Genomic DNA, 20,683 nt, shown 5'->3' on the forward strand with positions numbered 1-20,683 from the left:
TGCAAGTTGAAGCTACTCGAGACATTTTTTCAAATAATTATGGGCAGCTAGGACGATGTGGAGCTCATCGTCGCATTAGTGCCACCTTCAGCTCCATCCTCCGAGTCGGCCTCCGTTTCGCTGCTGCTGTCGAACAAGACGTCCCAGCCGAGACCCCACGTGGCCAACACGTCCTCACGCGCTGTCTTGCGGAAGTGCCGCATCTTCGTGCGCAGATACAATTGGATCTCCAACCGCAGCGCGTCGCAGGGTTCCACCATGGCCATCGTTAGCGGCTCGCGGGTGAACGGATCCCTCCCGGTGCTACCGCCCTGCTGTGCCGAGGCCAGCAGATGCCGAGCTATCACGGCGCGATCTACGATGTTGCCCGATGGCAGACGTACGGGGTCGGTCATCAGCGTGCTGAGCAGAGGGTCCAGGTACTGATCGGGGATATCTCCAAGACACGCTTCCATAGCCTCCTGCACATGGATCATCTCGTCTGCCTCGTGCATCGCGCGAACGAACTGCTGCACCCACGAGTCGTCCAGGTACAGGTAACCACCCCCCACGTCCTCAGTTTCTTCTTCCTCGTCCGAGCTGCTGCCTAGATCTTGCTTTCGATGTGGTCGCAAGAAGCGGCAACCGCCCACGAACAGTCTGAAGTCGAAGCGACCATCCTTGGCCAGCGTCGCGATGAAGCGCTTACCCAAGCGCTTCTTTGTCGTGGCAGCATCACCAACAGAGCTCCCAATCGATTCGGACTGCTTCTCCAACAACGCTAGCGCCTCGTCCTCATCCAGTTCATGGCCTGCTTCTTCGACTACCATGCGGGCTTCTTCGACATCGTCATCGTCATCGTCTAGGCTAGACCCGAGATAGCTTTCCGACTCAATGCGCGTGCACAACGCGTTCAAACCCCAACGCACATGCGTGTCCAAATCACCCACGCGTCTCTCCATGATGTCACCACTTGACTGCACGATCTTCCAGAACGACGACGGCGAGCAGAAGCTAGACGAAGTTGAGGAGCCTGAAGACTTCAAAGCGCTATGGCCGGAGTAGCGCACCACAAGTACAATTAGGTGCGCCAGAAGCAGTTTGCCATCCTCCACCAGAGGCAGAGAGAAGACCCACTCCTTTTCTTCGTGTGCATTCGCCAACGAGGCCACCAGGAAACTGAGAGTGCGCGCCGCTTGTTCTACAACAAGCGGTTGCAATAAAACGTGTCGAAGAGCTGTGGCAGGGGCCGACACTGAACGGGAACGAAAGCTACCTTCACCGCTGATGATTGCAGCGAACCACGAAGTCAATTCCAGCGCCTCCAGGAGCAGACGCATCGTCAAGCGTAACTGCTTCGCGTTGATTGCTACATACCCATCGAGCATGTCGCGTCGAAAGGGTAGGACCACGACACTTCCATCCAAAGAGTCCTCAATGAGATCGTGTATCTGTCGGAGAGTCGTGATCTTATTGTGAGCCTCGTCAAACAGCTTGGCGATATCGCTCCACAAACCACTCACAAGCCCCGTCAGTTGCTGAGTGCTGCAATTGTCTGGCTCCGCAGATAGCGAAGACTGCGAGGTCTCAACGGCATCCGGTGCGCTTAGCATTTGGAGGAGGCTTTGGCGTTGACTCGGCAGTTGCCAGAGGTAACGCAGCAGCATCGTTACTGATACTCGTGTCGGTAGAAACCCCCACAGCATGTGATCGCCACTAGTCACAGCGCTGGTGAATGCCAGACCATTGTTACTGGCGTTGTAGCGATCCATGTCCGAATGAAACTGCAGTAGACCAGGTATCAAATAGCGCGACAGTAATGGGTGCCGCTTAAATAATGCTTCCATTCTCCGGTGCCCTGGGCGGTGCTGAACTTGCTGACCCTTCGAAACGAAAGTCAGCAGAGTTGTCAGTGAGCGCAGCGCCTCCACTCGGAGGTGAGGATTCTTCGTGAACTTCGGAGCCACCACTATTTGTGTAAGCATTATCAGCAGCGGCTCCACAATTTCTCTAACTTCGTCAACTGCATCGCTGTCAGCATCATTCTGCTTCATTCCCTTCAGCTCAGATACGAGTTCACGGTATTCCAATTTTTCGAGGCCCAAAAGGTAAACGACGTCGCACAGATCGAAGAAAAAATGCTCTGGGAACCCGCTGAACATGGGCGAGAAATATGAGAGGGGTTCAGCGAAAGGATCCTGAGGCACAGTCCCTGGTAAGGAATCCGCAGGAGTTGTAGACGCTGTGTGCAATAGCCAGCGACACGTTCGCGCGTAGAACACAAGCCACTCCGCTATATTGGCACTTTCCAGCAGGTGCAACTCCATCTTCACACATTTCACACGGATGTCCTCAAGCCGAGCCTTACTAGCTTTGTAATGTACAGATGGGTTCAGCGATCGATTTTGTCGCCGCCGCCGCTCTCTTCGCTGTTTCTCCACTTCAAATCGCTCTTCATCACAGGCGCAGAATGCCTGCAACTCCTGGACCTCCTTCAACATACTCAGCCAACGCGACAAAGTCGCTAGAGGACCGAAGTGGAGATACTTCAGCGTAACGTAAAACATCTCCGTACTGCGAGGAAAACGTACACGCGGGATGAGGGCGGGCGGATGCAACAGTCGCTGGAAGTGCAGTTTCCGTACTACGTCTCCCCACGGAATTTGCAGCTGACGTCGCCATGGGTCTGTGACCACAAAATACATGTGACCAGGAGCGTGCATTTCGTTGGGATTGCCATTGCTGAGTTTCTCCTCGCGTGTCAAGCACATCGCACAGACGAATCTAGTTGATATACAGTTTGCACACTTGTAAAATACGTCGTCCGGCTGACCAGTTGCACCCAGCGTGTCTCCACAATCAGCGCAGTGAATGCTTGATGCATCAAACACTTCATCCACACACTCATACGCCTTGCTTGCATCGTCTTTCTGCTTGCTAGTCGTAAGTAAATCGGCAGGCAACGGCTGGAAGTGCTTTAATGCGAAAACAGGGATCGGCGACTCGATACGGAGGAAGACATGATCGGGATAATGCACCATAGCTTCAGACTCCGACTCCGACGAGGAATCGGTAGCAGCCTGGTGTGAGCGGAAATCTTCAAAGCAGCTACTGCACAAATCCATATCCCCGCAAAATGCGCATTTATACCGCACATGGTGAATATTGGCGAACTCGCAGCGATCACATACTACACCCTCGTGGCAGGATAAACGCGGGTAGTAGTAGGTGGAGTCCACCTCCTTCTCTTCCTCGTCATGATCTTCTTGACTCCTCTGTATTCTGCGTGCGTTGTATGTAGCAATACATATCTCGTCACGTGACTGAATCTCTGACATCTCGGAATCAGCAACCTTTTCGCTGGCACGTGCATCCTGTGTACTGCGAGAGTAGTGAAGCGGAACCTCCGGGAAATCCTTGCTAGCATATACGCGAGCGGGCTCCACACTTTGGTGATAACGGGCATCGATAGCGCTTGGATCATGCTGAGCTTTATCTAGCAGAGGAAGTGTGTAAGCAAGTAGCATAGTAGTAACGTTCACCAGAAACCCGTCTAGTCGCTCGTGAGCATCGTAGTTCAAGCGCCGTCGTGGGTCTGCCGTCATCAACGTGAGTGCAAGCCAGCATAGAGTGGCGTCCACCACAATTGGGTGCTGGTCGTTTGATAGTAGTGTCTTCATGAGAGTTTGTAATGTTCTTCGGAACTCAGCATAGCCATTCATCCACTGTGCACGCAGGCAATCAGCAACTGCAGAACCGTGATTCGCAGCCCTCACAGCAGCGTCAATTTCGTGCGCATCATCAAGTATAGAGGTAGCACGCAGGAATGGGCCTAGCAGTGTGCTCAACGACATGGTCCACGTCCTCATAAACAGCGGGAACCAAGCAACCGCTGGCCTTCCAGACGACGAAGGCTTCGACGCTGGCGGAGACATCACTAATGCAAGTGCCGCCGCCTTGTCTGCAGCCAGCAAATTGTGAAATAACTGCGCGAATTCCGCAGCCGCCTGAAAGTTATGCGGGTACAGCTCCAGCACCCGCCGACGCAGTTCCTGTGCAATCTGGCGTACAGCCACCGCGCCCGTCTTGTGCTTCAGCTGGGGCACGACCAGCTCAAAAAATCGATCCGTCGTGAGTCTCGTCACATCTGCCAGCGGGTTGCTCCGTCGAGCTGCTTCTTTCACGTTCGGGATCCTCGTAAAGCACTCGCGACACAGGTTGAAGTTGCACGCCGCGCAGCGATAAACACCCCCGGCCCGCGCCGAGTCGCCGCTCGTCTGCGTCACGCGCTCGCACACCGAGCACCTCCACTGCTTGGCGCCCAGGAACGCGCGCAGCGGCAGCGACGGCAGCAGCGCGTGCTCGTGGAAGGCGTGCTTGACGCCGACGCCCCGCGGCTGCAGCAGCACGTTGACCACGGCCACGCCCAGGAGCGAGGCCAGCTTCTGCGCCGAGTCCACGAGCGTCTTCTGGCTCACGGGCGCCCACATGTGCAGCAGCTGCGCGGCCGCGAAGGCCACGCCGGCGTCCACACTGGCCAGAGCGTCCACCGCGGACGCTGCGTCCACCGCGGACGCTGCGTCCACCTGTTCGATCTCCTGTCCCTGTGTGGTGGACACTCTGTTCATCGCCTGTATAATCAGGTACAGTGCCTGCACGAACAAGTCGGACGCGCGGTCCGTCCACATGTCCTCCGGGAGGTCCTCAAAGGTCCTGGAGGACACCCAGACGCCGCTGTCCTCCCGATGGTCCTGCTGCTGCTCCTGGCCGCGCGCCGCCAGCGGCCACAGCCTGCTGCCGCCCGTGGGCTTTCCTCTCTCGTGCGCCGCCTCCTGCCGCTGCAGGCGCGCGACGCTGCGGCGCTGCAGCTCGCGCCACCACTCGGCGGCGTCCACGGCCACCGCCTCGCCCGCGACGAAGCGCAGCGACGGGGACAGCGCGTGCACGTCCAGCAGCTGCGCCACCAGCCGCGTCAGCGCGGCCAGCACGCGCAGGTAGGCGGCGGAGGCCTGAGCGTCTTCTGCGAGTGAGGGGCGGAGAGGAGGCCTGTGGGGCGCCAGAGCGCGCGCGGGACGCGGAGCCGGCCGCTGCGCATCGTCCGAGGAGGAGCAAGCGCATGCGCGGCGCCTGGAGCGCCTTGAGGCCGCGCGGACGCGTCGCGGGCGCACAGGAACATGGCGAGATCTCCCCGGGCCGTCGACGTTCTCTCGACCTTCAAATGGGGGTAGAGGCTATGGTACAGTGTACCGATTGAGAAAGCGTCGACCACCGAAAGGCAACTTCCGACGTTACTGTACCGAACATTGAGGCGTGGAATCTTCTCCTTCTCTCTCTAGTCGTACTGCGGTACTTCTACGTGTATTGTAGTGCTGTTCTTTGTTTGCTGATGTATTGCTCTTCCCTTTCACGTGCTGGTTCGGAGGTGGGAGGGCGTCCCTGCTGCTAGCTTCTCCACCTCGTTGGTGGCTTCCTGGATGCAATACACGAGCGACCGCAGCTCTTCCACCGAGCAGGTGAAGGCCACCGTCTGCAGCCCCTGAGTGGCAGTGCTAGGCGACTGCAGCTTCAGCTCGACGAAGTACAGCGGCTCGTGGACGCTGCCTGCGCTGCTGGAGCGCAGCACGTAGTCCAGCCGCCACGACACGTCCACCACGTGGGCGAAGTCGAAACCTAGGAGTGAGGGTGAGCACACAGCAGCAACAACAGCAACAGCAACAGCAACAACAGCAACGACAATGCAGTTAGAGACCACTGCAGAGATGTCCGCACAGATGTAGCCATGTCTAGGCGTACTGGTATTCTCTAGCACGCGCTCCACGCTCGGCACAGCGGCAGCCAGCGCTGGCAAGAGCTTCAGCTGCAGGTCGTCGTCCTCCACTCCGAGAGCGAAGAGCTGCTGTCTGCTGGGCCGCATAGCACACAAGCAGGAATCCCGTCAGGTCGGGTATAAAATTAAAGAGTTTACTTGTATCTGCGTCAACAGTTGAGCTCGCACCGCTGTTCTGCCGGCGTTCGAGCGCCTCCGTCCCTCGCACATGTCGCCACAATAGCGCACATGGCTGCGAAGGCCTCGCTGTCGCTTGGTGACGGGAGCTCTGCGGCGTTCGGATGCGTATCAACGGAGTGGGCGAGGTCGGTGGCCATTGCCGAGGCTGCCGCACTCGCCAGCGATTGCAGGGAAGCGGGAGAAAGTGTAGAGAAGGTCGAGCGCGCGGCGAGGCACCACGCGCGCATCACCCTCAAGGAAGGCGGCAGCATCGTCCGCGAAGCCGCCGGCCATGATGATCTGGAACACCAAATTTAATACTGCGGATACGGGCTTTTATATTTGATGTTCATAAAACCCAATCGCACTTCTTCGGAAAACCAAAACACCCACTTGAATTTGAACGAATCGAACGTTATTATTATAACCATCGGGATTCGGCTTACATCCGTAAGATACGAAAAAGGCTAAAAATTGAACGATGTTTTGACAACTCCAAACCGATCTGGGTCTCCATCGCAAACAATGTGCTTTGAGTAGACTTTGGACAGACACAAAAGGTTGAAGAGTACTAACCAGCGAGAAAACATTGACATGGATTGAGAAACACACATTATATTCTATTCGACTGAAACTCAACGCTCATCTCTATACATCGATACGATACTCGTTCGCGTACGCACTCAAACGGTGCGGGTGCTGACACAGTCACACTGGATGGTTGGCCGATTTGCCGAGCTAGGCGAAGGAGACGGTGCTGGTGGAGTACTGGCAGAGCGAGCCCGAGGGACCGGCGCCCAGCTTCTTGGGCTCGCCCGACGTGGCACCCTGCGACCATGCACACACGTCGACCTTCTTGGTCTTGATCTTGATGTTGCCGAGCGTGGCCTGGTCGCCCCAGTTCTTGTTCACGGTCACAAGGCTCACCTTGCCGTTGACGGCCAGGACGTTCTTGAGGGTGACCTTGCGGCCCTTGCCGCCGCACGTGCCGCAGGAGCGATAGAGCTTCCCGAAGTCCTGCGCGTAGCTACGAGCCATCGACGGAGACGGATTCCTGGTCCGTTGATGCTGGATGACCTTGTCGTCGGCCAGTTAGCGCGCGCCACCACCGAATCACCCTGCTCACGCTGCTGAGGACCCGCCCTTGATTCTCAGCGCGATCCTCGCCACGTCCTCCTCGTTGCTCGCTCGAGCCGCTCTGCTCGCAGTGTCACGTCCTCCATTTGGATTTCCTTGCCGATGATCACGTTCTTGAGCATGGCGCCGGGCTCCACCATGAACACAGCCGTCTGCCACCCGCTCTCCTTCTGGCCGCCGCACTTGACGTTCGAGCGCGCAGTACAGTACTTCATGCCGCCAGTGTTACGTCGTGCCTTTCTTGACCGTGACGGCTCCGTACATGTATTCGTAGAAACCGTCTTTGCTGGCGGGCCACGATCCGTCGGGCATAGCAGGCCGCAACCCCGTCCCTCCTTCTCCCGAGCGCGTAATAAAGGGAGGCGTCACCCGTACACCACACACTCCGTCTGCCTGCAGAGCTGCCGCGGGCCGGACAATCGATCGGCCAGGTGCGACAAGACGACGGAAAGAAGGACGTTGACGCATGGTTGTTGTTGGTACTGGTGGCTGGTTGTTGTTAGCTTGATCATAGCAACGACCCCGGGCCGTGGGCGCTTGGTTGATTCGGTGTTGCCCCGTCTTTTTGAAGAGCGCTGTTGAATGAGCTCGGTGGCCCGACAGGAAGTGCTCGCGCACACTTTGCACGACGCTGTGGCACAGCAGACTGCTGTATGCCAACCGAGCGCGAACAATGCAACTTGACGGAGCAGTGTTGTCCGTAGTGCCGTCGGCCGCTCAAAGGGGCAATACGTGACGTTCGTTGCTCGTTACAAGTGGGGCAATCGTTGACACGAGCGTCAAATCCTGTCGCAGTTCCATTCGTGTGGACTGTCCGCACAGATGCAGACGGTCGGAAACGGCAGCATGAACGGTGACAGCGAGCAGAAGAGCGCTACACCGCTAGATGCCAGACCTGACAGGAAAATACTATCTTACATGTAGTAATAGATCCTGCAGGCGATGGATGACCACCGCGGTCGCCCGCCACATGGGTTTGCTGCGTTGTTGCCCGACGCTGCAGCTGGTGCGGACCGTCCCACGGTCTGCGACCCGAGCGTTGCGACCGTCAACTCGTTGACCTTGGGCCGTCCACTTCGCTGACGAGCAACGAGTGAGGCGTCCACGTATTGCCCGCAAAAGTTTGAGCGGCGTTGCATGTTCTTATGCTGCAGCGCACTACGGACAACACTGCTCCGTCAAGTTGCATTGTTCGCGCCGTTGGCGGCAACATACCGTCTGCTAAACCGTGCCACAGCGATGTGCAACGAGTGTGGCGACGTTCGCGCTCTTCACAACGCGGTCAAACAGCAAAAGACGGGGCAGTCACCGAATCCGCGCCACGGACACCGGGGTCGTTGCTATGATCAAGCTGCGGGCAACAACCAACGGTGGAGCCAGTGGACCAACAAGCATCGCTTACACACGTCTTCGTTTCGACTCGATCTTGTCGATGCAGTGGCGATCGATTGTCCGGCCCGCGGCAGCTGGGACTGCAGGCAGACGGAGTGTGTGGTGTACGGGTGACACGCCTGATCAAGGCGTTTAATACGCGCTGGATGATTGCGTTTATTCGGAGAAGGAGGGACGGGGTTGCGGCCTGCTAACTGCACGGATCGTGCAACGCCAGCAAAGTGTTTCTTCGTCATACGAATACATGTACGGGAGCCGTTCAATGGTGCGGGGGATTTGCAAGAAGGCACTCACAGATAACACTGGTGAAGTACTGTACTGCTGCACTAAGCACGACGTCACGTCAGTGCAACAACGGCGCAGCAACTTAGAGTAGGAGCGTGGTGGCCACTTGACGGCTGTGTTCATGGTGGAATGCTCAAAAGTGAACGTGAGGTCAAGTTGTGTTGCATCGGCAAGGACGGCAAACCCTTTGGAGGACTGCACTGCGAGCAGAGCGGCTCGCTCAGCGATCGAGAACGTGGTAGGAGGACGATGGCCAGGACGCGCTGAGCATCAAGGGCGGGTCCGCCAGCAGCACATCTAACTGGGATGACACTAGCATCAACGGACCAAACCGTCTCCATCGAGGGCTTCTACGCGCAGGACTTCGGGAAGCTCTATCGCTCCTGCGGCACGTGCGGCGGCAAGGGCCGCAAGGTCACCCTCAAGAACGTCCTGGCCGTCAACGGCAAGGTGAGCCTTGTGACCGTGAACAAGAACTGGGGCGACCAGGCCACGCTCGGCAACATCAAGATCAAGACCAAGAAGGTCGACGTGTGTGCATGGTCGCAGGGTGCCACGTCGGGCGAGCCCAAGAAGCTGGGCGCCGGTCCCTCGGGCTCGCTCTGCCAGTACTCCACCAGCACCGTCTCCTTCGCCTAGCTCGGCAAATCGGCCAACCATCCAGTGTGACTGTGTCAGCACCCGCACCGTTTGAGTGCGTACGCGAACGAGTATCGTATCGATGTATAGAGATGAGCGTTGAGTTTCAGTCGAATAGAATATAATGTGTGTTTCTCAATCCATGTCAATGTTTTCTCGCTGGTTAGTACTCTTCAACCTTTTGTGTCTGTCCAAAGTCTACTCAAAGCACATTGTTTGCGATGGAGACCCAGATCGGTTTGGAGTTGTCAAAACATCGTTCAATTTTTAGCCTTTTTCGTATCTTACGGATGTAAGCCGAATCCCGATGGTTATAATAATAACGTTCGATTCGTTCAAATTCAAGTGGGTGTTTTGGTTTTCCGAAGAAGTGCGATTGGGTTTTATGAACATCAAATATAAAAGCCCGTATCCGCAGTATTAAATTTGGTGTTCCAGATCATCATGGCCGGCGGCTTCGCGGACGATGCTGCCGCCTTCCTTGAGGGTGACGCGCGCGTGGTGCCTCGCCGCGCGCTCGACCTTCTCTACACTTTCTCCCGCTTCCCTGCAATCGCTGGCGAGTGCGGCAGCCTCGGCAATGGCCACCGACCTCGCCCACTCCGTTGATACGCATCCGAACGCCGCAGAGCTCCCGTCACCAAGCGACAGCGAGGCCTTCGCAGCCATGTGCGCTATTGTGGCGACATGTGCGAGGGACGGAGGCGCTCGAACGCCGGCAGAACAGCGGTGCGAGCTCAACTGTTGACGCAGATACAAGTAAACTCTTTAATTTTATACCCGACCTGACGGGATTCCTGCTTGTGTGCTATGCGGCCCAGCAGACAGCAGCTCTTCGCTCTCGGAGTGGAGGACGACGACCTGCAGCTGAAGCTCTTGCCAGCGCTGGCTGCCGCTGTGCCGAGCGTGGAGCGCGTGCTAGAGAATACCAGTACGCCTAGACATGGCTACATCTGTGCGGACATCTCTGCAGTGGTCTCTAACTGCATTGTCGTTGCTGTTGTTGCTGTTGCTGTTGCTGTTGTTGCTGCTGTGTGCTCACCCTCACTCCTAGGTTTCGACTTCGCCCACGTGGTGGACGTGTCGTGGCGGCTGGACTACGTGCTGCGCTCCAGCAGCGCAGGCAGCGTCCACGAGCCGCTGTACTTCGTCGAGCTGAAGCTGCAGTCGCCTAGCACTGCCACTCAGGGGCTGCAGACGGTGGCCTTCACCTGCTCGGTGGAAGAGCTGCGGTCGCTCGTGTATCGTATCCAGGAAGTCACCAACGAGGTGGAGAAGCTAGCAGCAGGGACGCCCTCCCACCTCCGAACCAGCACGTGAAGGAGAAGAGGGATACATCAAACACGGAGGGGAGAGCTAATATATTGCTGTGTCAACGTAGCCTGCGGGGGCTGCTGGACTGACTAAGCTGCTTTGGCACAAGTGTCGTCACGGGCATCATCATGGCGGCGGTGAGCGGGTAGATCAGTAGCGGTCGTTGTTGCTCTGGCTGACGACGACTTGGCCTTTTTCGAGCAGTTGGATGTCCTTCTCGAGTTGCGTGAGCTCCTTCTCGAAGGTCTCTTTTCGCCGTACCTTGCCGAGCGTGTCGAAGACAACGTTATGGCAGAGCTTCTGGTACTTGGCGTTCACGTGATCCCACTTGGACTTGAGCGCGTCTACGAGTGCCAGTCTCTCGCTCTCGTCCATGGACTCAACGCGGTCGCGACTATCTTCCTCCATTAGGCTGTGGTTTTGCCGCACGAACTCCTCGATCATTGAGTTTTCGCGTTCGATCTCGTCCTTCACCTGGCTCAAGTACCGCGGCACCTGACCATAATCCTCCTTCTTCATGTACTGCGGAGGCTCATTTTTCACGCGAGCCCGGTTGCCTGGCACAGCGAGAATCGTCTCGACAGCGTTAGCCGTGACAAAGTTCTTGGCGGACTTGAGCCCCATGATCGGCTTGTCGTCCCTCTTCACCACGGGAGCTCTTGTCGCCCCGGGATAATTGAATTTGCCCGCTGAAGACCAAGCACCAAAAACACCACGGATCAGCGAGTTGAGACCGCTTTCAGCAATACAACGAACTACCTACGTTTCTTGGAGACGACGGCAGTGGCGTTTCGTTCACCCTTGCGGATGAAGGACTTTGGGTCAGGCTTGGCAGGTAGGCGACCGAAGCCGCGAGCACTCGCAGGCTTTTCCATCCTTTGGGCTGATCCTAGGTTTGCACCCTCGAGCTTGGTCTTGCCGCGTACGCCGAAGGTGCTTCCGGTGGGCTGCACATTGGGGTCGAACTTGGAACGGTAGCGCTCGGGTTTCGCAGGCTCCACGTGCACCTTCGGAATCAGGTTGTAGATGCACTCGTCGCGCTGCATGGTTGTGGTCGTGTCCTCCGATGGTTATGACGGAGGTGTGCGTTGTCTTGGCTGGGTGACAGCTCTAAAGGCGAATGGCGCGTCGGTGGGGCTGCATTGGTTTCGGTTGCTCGCACAATCTCATGGGGAAGCTGCAGTGCTATCTATGGCCTATCGAGTTGAAGTCGACATGACTTGTTGATCAAAAATGGATCAATGCGCGAGCGTGATGCTCTGGAGCTGATCATTCGTGGCGACTGCATTTACTTACTTTAGTTTACAATTTGTAGCGGCTAGAAGCTACAACGACTTCGACTTACTCACATGCTTTGTGCTTGCGGACGCGTCCAACAAACTCGTCATTCGTGCCCTCGTCAACCACTTTGGTGAAATCAGCATCATCATCCACAGCATATTCCTCTGGGACGACATCAACCACGACCATCGTGTGAGGAGGCTCCACCTCGACCAGCATTGGAGACGAAGTGGTCGGCGTCGGGGTCGTCGGCGTAGTCGATGGGGTGTCTGTGACATCCTCCTCGCCTTCGGAATACCAGCCGCCTACATGTACTTGACCGAAGCTACCGTCCGACAGATCAAGAGATGCAAGTGACGTAACCTTGACCTCCTGGGTCTTCGTGGCTGATGGCGCTATAGTTGCCGGGGCCGTCGTTGTCGGTCCTGGAATCGGCACCATTGTTGTCGGCGCTGACGTCGGTGCCACCGTTGCCGGCTCTAGAATCGGCGTCAACGTTGTCGGAGCCGGTGTAGGCGTCTCCGTTGCAGTCGCATTGCTAGTACTATTGGCAGTAGCGCTGATGGTGGCCATTCCGAGCTTCTGAACATACACGCCGTTATTCCAGAGCTGCACGAAGGCCTCCACGAAGAAGACGCCAGCATCGGGCCCTCGGAGTGCCCGGTCAGATTGACCTGTGCATTCGCCGTCACTCTCACCAGGAGGCTTGACCCAAACGTAGCGACTCACGTACTCGGATCCAGTATTGGTCGTGGGCAGCTCGCCGATACCTGCCCAGTTGGCATTGCACCACTCGGTGCTCGGAGGACTCACAAGATTTCGCGACGTGTCCACAATGCACTTGTACTCGCGACCGCTGGCTTTGACGAATCGCTCGCACGTAGCTGCCATCTCCTCGTTTGAGCGATAATTCGACGCGTTGAGCGAGATCCCCTTGCCTTTGCAGTTTGGGTCCACAGTGTTGACGATCTTCGCGACAGCAGCGGCTTGGTCGTCGTCGGAGAGCGTCCAGTACCCCACATCCAGGTAAATTTCAGCGTTCGGGTTTTGCGACAGGATGTCCATCGCCACACCGAGGTTCTCAGCGTAGCCTTTGGCGTTGCCGCACCCTCCATCAGCCAGTAGACCAATTGCGTCGGGCTCCAAGATGTACACAACTTGCTGGTTGCCTGCAGCGCTCGCGAGTTGTTGCAAGAAAGCGCGATAGTCGTCGCTGTTGGCGTTGGAACCAGCGGTCGAAAACCCGTTGGCACAGTCCTTCTGGGGCAAACCATACACGACAACTGTGGGTGGAATTGTGCCTTGGTTCGTGTCGCTACAGACTGGGAGCACGACGGCCTTTGCCAGCGCTGACACATCTGATACGCGGTCGGTGTACCATTGCGCGACTTGCTGCTTCGCTATGAGCTCGATCTGGTCTTTCACATTCGGGTACGTGGCCACTGCGGTCGGGTATGAACCACCAAGCGTAGTTTGGCAGGTAGAGAATCCTGCGGTCGTGACCGAAACGGAGAGCGCCGTGAGCATTAGCGTGAAGTAGCGACTGACGGGTATCATGGTCTTGTTTGGGCTTGGACTGCCGCGAAAGTTGCGAGTCTGAAGGGGAGGCGGACTCGACTCGCTTGAAGATGTCTTGTTCAGCTGGTAGGTAGATTGCGAAGTGGATGAGATTGAAGCAATCCACGTAGTAGTTCCATTCGCTCTGAGTACAGCTCGACAGAGCTATCTACCAGCTGCGGCGCCATCGTCCTTGGCGCATTTGTATACAACAACCCATGCAGCCTCTACCTTCACAGCATAAGTGCAGCTTGGTGAGCTCGAGTCACCTGGCATCGGTGTGAGTACTGCGGGAGAATCCGATCTGTCCAATCAAAACTAAAGCAGATTAGTGAATTGTGATGGAATAAGATGCTGTTGTGCCCTACAAACCTGAGCTGGAAGAGTAACAAGCAAAATATAGCCGACAAGGTCATAGTTAGCACAACACGTTATCATCACTTACACCTTTCCTCATCTTTATAGTTGAATTCATCACGCTTCTAGACCACATCTTCGCTAGACGATCGCAATGTCTTCGACGTTCTACGAGGAGACGACTGATTCTTGGACACCACCACGTCCTCGTCATGAGATGAGAGGCCCCTCTCTCCGCACTCGGCATCGAGTAAATCAAGCTCATCATCTTCGTCATCGTAGTTGAGCTGCTCGGTGCTGGCAGCTGGAGAGTTGGGGTCTTCATCAATGCGCGAGTATTGCACGTTGCTTCGTCTCTTTTGAACTCCAGATGCTGCTTTTGCCTTTGCAGGTTTCTTTTTGGTGCGCCGCCGGCGACGACGAAAGAACAGTACAACGACCACCAGCAAGACCACACCCGCCAACGATGCCATCGCAACTGGACCTGACCAAGACACCGATGATGGCAGGCTCGATGATGACACCGAGGCAAGCTGATCCCTGGTTGTCGCCGCTGATGCACTACCGGAGCTGCCGTTGACATTGGCCTCTATGGTTGCAGCGGTGGCGGTGGGGTTGGCGTTGATAGTGGCAGAAGGGCTTGGGGCTGGAAGAGATGCAGCGGGGCTGATACCAGAGTTAGCGGTGGAGCTTGCTGATCCAGAAGACGTCGACAAGCCAATTTCTCGTGTGCGAACTGGCTTCAGGACGACCACATCCTCGGTTCCTGAGCAAATCGGCGAGGTGGTAATGCTGTTTGTGGACACTTCAACGCTTAATGGGGCACCGAACTGCTCGCAGGTCCCACACCGAGGTAGCGGGAGTGCTGCCCATGTTTGGACGTTTGGTAGGTTTGTCTTTTCGGCAGCTGTATCAAAATGAACAGCTAGAATCGCACAAATACGAATAAACGCGTTAGTCTTGAGTAACTTTCTTCACTCAATGCATCACACAATACGTACCGACACGGAAGAGCTGGCAGCTGAAAGCGTCTCGCACAACTAAATAGAGCGCGTCAATCTCTTTCATGGACCGGTGGAAATCGTCTCCAAAATGAGGAATCATCAACGTGTAAATCTCCTCAGCCACGCCCGAGGAAAACCCTTCAGGCTCCGCCTTGAGCTCAAGATGTACAGCATCACTGGCGCTCGTTCCGTTCACAAAAACAGATCCCAACAATTCTGCAGATCCAGGTCGCAGCCCGCTGTTTGAAACAACCACCTCCACAGACAAAAACGAAGACGTCGAGTCGCCATCCGCGATCGCTCCTAGCTGTACACTCTTCAAAGACAGGGAATACACGGGTCCTGCCATGCGAGCAGCCTGCAAGTTCGTATAATGAAGATCAGCTGATAGTTGAGGGACATCTTCACGGGGTGGCCAAAACCCTGGAACAGATGCGGTCTCAAATGCTGGTCCAACCTCGGGAGACATCGCGAAAATGTTGTGCGCTTGCCACATCCAGTCGCTCGTCTCACCGTTCACAGTATACAAATTGCTCTCCTTCCATGACTGACCATAGTCGAACCCATTAAAATGCGCCAGCTCGCGGGCTAACGCGACAAACACCGAGTTGTTCGGCTCCGCTGGTATGCCTTCGTCCTCACAAGCGAATGGTAGGTTGAAGTACTTGCCAAAGGAGTGGTAATTGAGAGCCACACTGAAGTCGGAGGTATTCCGCTCCACAAGCTCGCGAACAGCTTGTGTCTCCGGTTCCGAAAAAGCACGAGGGCCATTGTAATCATCCCCACAAGGTTCGTTGCTGCTGCCCTTAGTGTTGAGCGCGAAGCAAACATCGTAGTTACGGTTCAGATCTACACCTGCGTCGGGTGGGCTCTTGTCGCAAGTCGGTGCTGCGCTCTTGCGCTGACCCATCTTATCGTGCTCCCACACACGCATCATTTCATTGTGCGCGTAGCCATCAGGGTTTACGACCAGTATAAACCAGAGTTGGCGTGACGACAGTATCTCCAACGCCGCTAGGTCTCCATTGCGATAGTCTGTCGTCAATATGTCGATTGTATACACCATGTTCTGTATGAAACAACGAGCAGCTACGAATTAGTTCAGACAACTTTCACCTGTTAGGTTCACGACAGCCATCTACCATCATTGAAATTGGCTGGACACATGATAAAATAAAGAAAAGGTTAGCTCAGCAGCAGCAGGGAAGGGCATAGCGTTTTAACGTCATGCCTGTTGTTAGAAAACAAACAAACAAACAGGCTTTACCTCGCGAGCGTGGTGCATGCCTGTATAAAGCGCTTGTGGCACGTGCTGGTCCTCAGCAGCGTGACATGCACCCAAACACAGAGCACGCAGAGGTCGTTTCTCCACTGACTGTCCAAGAACGTCCACCCTTGTAATGAGAGGAAATGCCTCAGCTATCTCGTTGATGTAGGAGTCCACTTCATCCACGGACAACGAGCCCTGAATCGACCCGAGCCGCGGAAAAAAAGCTGCGTAGCAAATATCAACGCCACTGGTGAGTAAAACGCATCACTCCAGCCACGACGTGAGACCAGCAGCGTACACTCTTGCGCTCGGCAATTGCTCGAGGTCGAATACCGCGGCGCACACCATGGGTCTGACGCGTTCGCCGAGCTCAACTCGATCCGCTCCACCGCCAGCTTTACCTCATTGACTCTCTTCTCCTCACCCTTTACGCTCAACTCGACAACGACACTGCCACCGCCGTCGCTCGCGCTTTTCCCCTCGCCAAGCTCGTGGATAAACTCTTCCAGCAACAGCACTTCGTCCACATACCAGCGCATCCACTCGTCGTCCCACACAAAGTCCACGTCATGGAAAGCGTCCGCCACGTCCTAAAACAAACAAAACAACAGCAGATCAGCCCATTCTTCCTCGGCACCACCTCCCTCGTCCTCCCCAACGCACCGTGACGCACGGCAGCTCGGCAACAAGCGTCGTGTTCTGCGACGACGCCACCAACACCTCGTTCTTCTCGGCGCCTGCGGGCGCCGAGCCCAGAGTCATGTTCAGTCCACCGCGCACAGGCAGGTGGACACTCAGCGTCGCTTGTCCGCCCTAACAGGAAAAAAATGCAACGTAGTTGTCAATACAATTGTTGCGAAATGGACATTTTTCCACGGAATGGTATCCATCTTTTCGAGACGGAGTGGATGCAATAGTACTGCAATGTCCACCTTTGGCAATTGCGTCCTCATGGACACACGGTGCAGCGAGTGGGTCCCCCCGAGCGGAACGGAGACCTGGAACGCCGCGTCCGCCGCCAGCTCGAGCGCCCCGTTCGAGAGCGACGCGCGCGAGGGCTCCCTCGCCGTGGCGGGCTGCTGCTGCAGCGCCGTAAGGTTGGCCGCGTCCGCCGTCCACACGCGCGTGAAATCGCACAGCCGCGCGCGGTGGATCTGCGGTGCCCCCGTCGCCATCGTGACTGCTACGGCAGAGGCTGACCAGTGTACAACAAATCTATGAGCAGCACAATTGTTATTAGAGACCTTTCGAAGGGGTATTTATCTCGAAAAAAGCACATTTATCGCAAGGGGCACAACGAATGTGATTGGTCAGAAAAGAAGTCATCATAGGTGAGCTTTGGGTAGGGATAGCTAAGGAGCCCCGATTGAAGCGAAACGCGACGGTGTATTTGGAATCGATGCGGCACAGCGTCATTAAATGCATAGACAGTCGATAAGCAGGCCTGATTCAGCGAGCTGCCAAGGCTGAAGAAGCTGAAAAAAAAAAAAAGACTGTAGGAAGCGAACAAATCGAGGGTTTTGGCAACAGATAAAGCGACTGACAGCTCAATTGAATGCGATTGCACACGACCCTGGAGGAGGGGACAATGAGGTGAGAAATACTCTCTTGGAGCGGTTAGATGACACTTCTACACGACGGAGAGCACTTCGACGCGTCCAGTTGACGACGAAGCACGTTCAACGGTCTACCAGAGATGTAAAATCTTTCTTTGCCAGAGTATCAACTAAATATGGTGATATTACGTTCCCGATGCTGGAGCACGGGATTGCCAACACGGCATTAGGACCAGAGGATCTGGCAGAGATCCTGGCAGGAAATTGGCATCCTATCCTGAATCGACGAAGCGAGTGCCCCAACCAACTTGAGGCTGCAATTTCTGAGCCATCGAAATCACAAGCGGGATGCGCCAAGGCTGCCCTTTGGCGCCATTTCTCTTTATTATTGCGGTCGATGTGCTCTATGACATGGTGGAGACGAACCAGGAGTTCACTGGGATACGACTCTCGGGGGATGATGATAGCATAGAACTCAAAGTCGCTGGCTATGCAGATGATACGGCGATTTACGTGGAAGATGCGGACAAACAATATACAGTATTGGGTGTAGTCAAACGATTCTCTCAATTACCGGGGCTACGAGTCAACGTCGGGAAGTCAGTCGCCTTCCCGCTAAGACAAACCACTCACGCGGAGGAGTTGGTAGTGTTTAATTCTCTCTCTCCCCCCCCCCCCCCTCAAACCGAGTGCCGTTACGTGGGCCACTGGGCCACAACAGTATTGTAACGGGGTTACACGTACAAGTGGCTGCAAGCCACTTGTGAATTTAACAGATAGGTTATCTGTTAAACGTTTTGGATACTTCCTCACATTGGTGTAAGACACACCGATGGATACATTGAAGTGGACCACCACAGTGAGTGGTCCACACATACCCAAAGATCCTATTGGTAGAAAGCAGCATCTTCCTACCAATCAGAGACATGCATATTAGCGGGGCTCTGACAGCCAGCCGCTGCCAACCCTTTCATAGATGATAAACAGTTTTTAGCAGATTTTAGAGGAAGATCAATTTACAAACAATACAGTTCTTATTTTACCTTAAACTAGCTACTTGGAGTCTTGTCTAAGTTAACTTATATTTGTGTATTCAAATATAATTAACCTAAATAATTACTAAGTACTTACGCTTCCTCATACACGTTGCGCAACGTGTAAGCTAAGTAGTGAGTCAAGTTAGACCCACTACACCTGGTAGCACTTTGTAGTCCGTCCAACGACCGACTGCTTGACGTTCGTACGCGGTGTACGAACGCGGAGCCGAGAACCACATGAGCACGGAGGTGCCCATGGAGAGCTCCAATACGCCTGCAACGCATGTTGCACGCGCTGACTGCCCCCACCTGTCTGACCCAGAGTGGGAAGCCCTCCAACGACTGTCAACAGTCATTGGAGAAGCGGCGATAGCTACGATGCTGCGTACGCTATCGCCGACGGAGCAACATGGTGTTGCTCTGGGGTTCATCGTGAAGGAACAGCGTGATGCTGCTTCCTCAGTGACGGCGTCGTCAGGGACGACACCGCGTGCTCAACCATTAAAGTTGAGCGTAAGCAATTACGTGGGGAGAGAGGGCGAGCCTCTCCTCCGATGGCTTGTCGAGCTCGACACAGCCATAGCGGCTCGACGCATCGTCGACCCGCTGTCGAAGGTCGCGTTCGCCATGTCCTGCCTTGGCGGACGCGCAAGGAGTTGGGCGTATGGACGCCGACTCTCCGATCCTACGTGCTTCAGCACGTACGAAGTGTTCAAAGAGGAGCTCAAGCAAGCGTTTGAGCCCCCGCAAAACGAGTTCCGGTCGAGGGCGGAATTCCTCGACCTTCAGCAAGGTAAGCATGACGTCCATGCTTACGCACAGCGCGCACGATACTTGGTATCAAATATCGTGACTAATCCATTTGACGAGGCGACCAAGGTCGTCACGTTCATGAAAGGACTTAGAGATGGGCCCGTGAAGACCTATCTCTTCCGAGAGTACCCGAGTACTCTCGAAGCTGCAATCACTCTTGCCATGCAAGAAGAGTTTAGCCTGCGGCAGGCTAAACTCCATGTAAACGTACCGAGGCCGCAACCGCGCCCGGTAACGAGGACGGGAGGTCCGGAGCCAATGGACCTCTCGAACGCAACAACTGCTGGCTACCAGCAGCAGGGAGGTAACGTGCGATGCTTCCGTTGCGGAAGGATCGGTCACTTTACACGGGAGTGCACAGCTCCCATACCCCCTGGAGGTGGCCGTCGTGGCGATGCTAGGCATCGCCGCGGACCAACAAAAATGCGAACATCCAGTAGGCGCGGGGCGCCCTACTGGTAATGCAGTCGCGCGTGCCGACATCGGGCACGCGACACTGAGGACTGCAGCCCCCAGTGAGACCAGCTCTCACTGCAAGAAACAAGATGACAGGCCAAACCTAGTCATCTTGAAGGTTTACTCGAAGAGAGCGAGTGACTCTCTTCGAGCTTTGGTAGATTCAGGCGCGTCGAACAACTTTGTTCGACTACGAAGCCTGCCGAGACTTGACTTCGAGGAAGTAAATGTACCTCGAAGTCTTCTGGAGGTACGACTGGCAACAGGTGCCATCGTAAAGACCGAGAAGAGCGTCGTGAACGTGCGCTTCTCGTACAAACAACGAGTGTTTGTCGAACACTTTATCGTCCTGGACCTGGACGATAAGTTCGACGTGGTAATGGGCATGCCGTGGCTTGCACGGCATGATCCGGTAATAGACTGGAAGAAGCGCACGCTCGTGCGCTTCGGACGCGACAGCGGAACAGAGAGCGATGGCCCTGTTACCGCAGCGCGCGCACCTGCTGGTGCGCGCGGCTCACCAGTCGAGACAGCGCTTAATGCTGCTGTCCCGGAGTGCCCAAGAAGTGAGCGAGGGCGCACACAAGCGAGACCCACGTCGGCAATGCTGCCGACGTCGG

General features: G+C 55.7%; 8 protein-coding genes across 8 annotated transcripts; 2 read left to right on the forward strand and 6 right to left on the reverse strand.

The window, feature by feature from the left end:
* Positions 1-47: 47 nt before the first annotated feature.
* IUM83_12508 (ubiquitin conjugation factor e4) lies at positions 48-6,123 on the reverse strand (the record flags this gene model as incomplete). Its single annotated transcript, XM_067937137.1, has 5 exons — positions 48-1,180; positions 4,025-5,066; positions 5,435-5,649; positions 5,773-5,879; positions 5,975-6,123. 5 exons carry the CDS (start codon positions 6,121-6,123, stop codon positions 48-50), a joined length of 2,646 nt encoding a protein of 881 aa, XP_067785275.1.
* Positions 6,124-6,703: 580 nt separating this feature from the next.
* IUM83_12509 (pectate lyase) lies at positions 6,704-7,003 on the reverse strand (the record flags this gene model as incomplete). The annotated part of the gene is made up of 1 exon (XM_067937138.1): positions 6,704-7,003. One exon carries the CDS (start codon positions 7,001-7,003, stop codon positions 6,704-6,706), a length of 300 nt encoding a protein of 99 aa, XP_067785276.1.
* Positions 7,004-7,116: 113 nt separating this feature from the next.
* Positions 7,117-7,317, reverse strand: IUM83_12510 (putative polysaccharide lyase; the record flags this gene model as incomplete). The annotated part of the gene is made up of 1 exon (XM_067937139.1): positions 7,117-7,317. One exon carries the CDS (start codon positions 7,315-7,317, stop codon positions 7,117-7,119), a length of 201 nt encoding a protein of 66 aa, XP_067785239.1.
* Positions 7,318-9,085: 1,768 nt separating this feature from the next.
* On the forward strand, positions 9,086-9,418 carry IUM83_12511 (Pectate lyase; the record flags this gene model as incomplete). The annotated part of the gene is made up of 1 exon (XM_067937140.1): positions 9,086-9,418. The coding sequence occupies one exon, from the start codon at positions 9,086-9,088 to the stop codon at positions 9,416-9,418; it is 333 nt and encodes a 110-aa protein (XP_067785244.1).
* Positions 9,419-9,998: 580 nt separating this feature from the next.
* On the forward strand, positions 9,999-10,738 carry IUM83_12512 (COMM domain-containing protein 3; the record flags this gene model as incomplete). The annotated part of the gene is made up of 3 exons (XM_067937141.1): positions 9,999-10,147; positions 10,243-10,349; positions 10,473-10,738. 3 exons carry the CDS (start codon positions 9,999-10,001, stop codon positions 10,736-10,738), a joined length of 522 nt encoding a protein of 173 aa, XP_067785168.1.
* Positions 10,739-10,882: 144 nt separating this feature from the next.
* IUM83_12513 (Enkurin domain) lies at positions 10,883-11,778 on the reverse strand (the record flags this gene model as incomplete). Its single annotated transcript, XM_067937142.1, has 2 exons — positions 10,883-11,421; positions 11,496-11,778. The coding sequence occupies 2 exons, from the start codon at positions 11,776-11,778 to the stop codon at positions 10,883-10,885; spliced, it is 822 nt and encodes a 273-aa protein (XP_067785243.1).
* A 295-nt stretch (positions 11,779-12,073) lies between these two features.
* On the reverse strand, positions 12,074-13,570 carry IUM83_12514 (Endoglucanase A; the record flags this gene model as incomplete). The annotated part of the gene is made up of 1 exon (XM_067937143.1): positions 12,074-13,570. The coding sequence occupies one exon, from the start codon at positions 13,568-13,570 to the stop codon at positions 12,074-12,076; it is 1,497 nt and encodes a 498-aa protein (XP_067785247.1).
* Positions 13,571-14,052: 482 nt separating this feature from the next.
* IUM83_12515 (Zinc carboxypeptidase) lies at positions 14,053-17,376 on the reverse strand (the record flags this gene model as incomplete). The annotated part of the gene is made up of 7 exons (XM_067937144.1): positions 14,053-14,852; positions 14,929-16,000; positions 16,074-16,088; positions 16,199-16,425; positions 16,500-16,791; positions 16,865-17,014; positions 17,134-17,376. The coding sequence occupies 7 exons, from the start codon at positions 17,374-17,376 to the stop codon at positions 14,053-14,055; spliced, it is 2,799 nt and encodes a 932-aa protein (XP_067785246.1).
* Between the last annotated feature and the right edge of the window lie 3,307 nt (positions 17,377-20,683).

This window comes from Phytophthora cinnamomi (assembly GCF_018691715.1).
Source record: "Phytophthora cinnamomi strain GKB4 chromosome Unknown Contig81, whole genome shotgun sequence".
NCBI lineage: Eukaryota > Oomycota > Peronosporomycetes > Peronosporales > Peronosporaceae > Phytophthora > Phytophthora cinnamomi.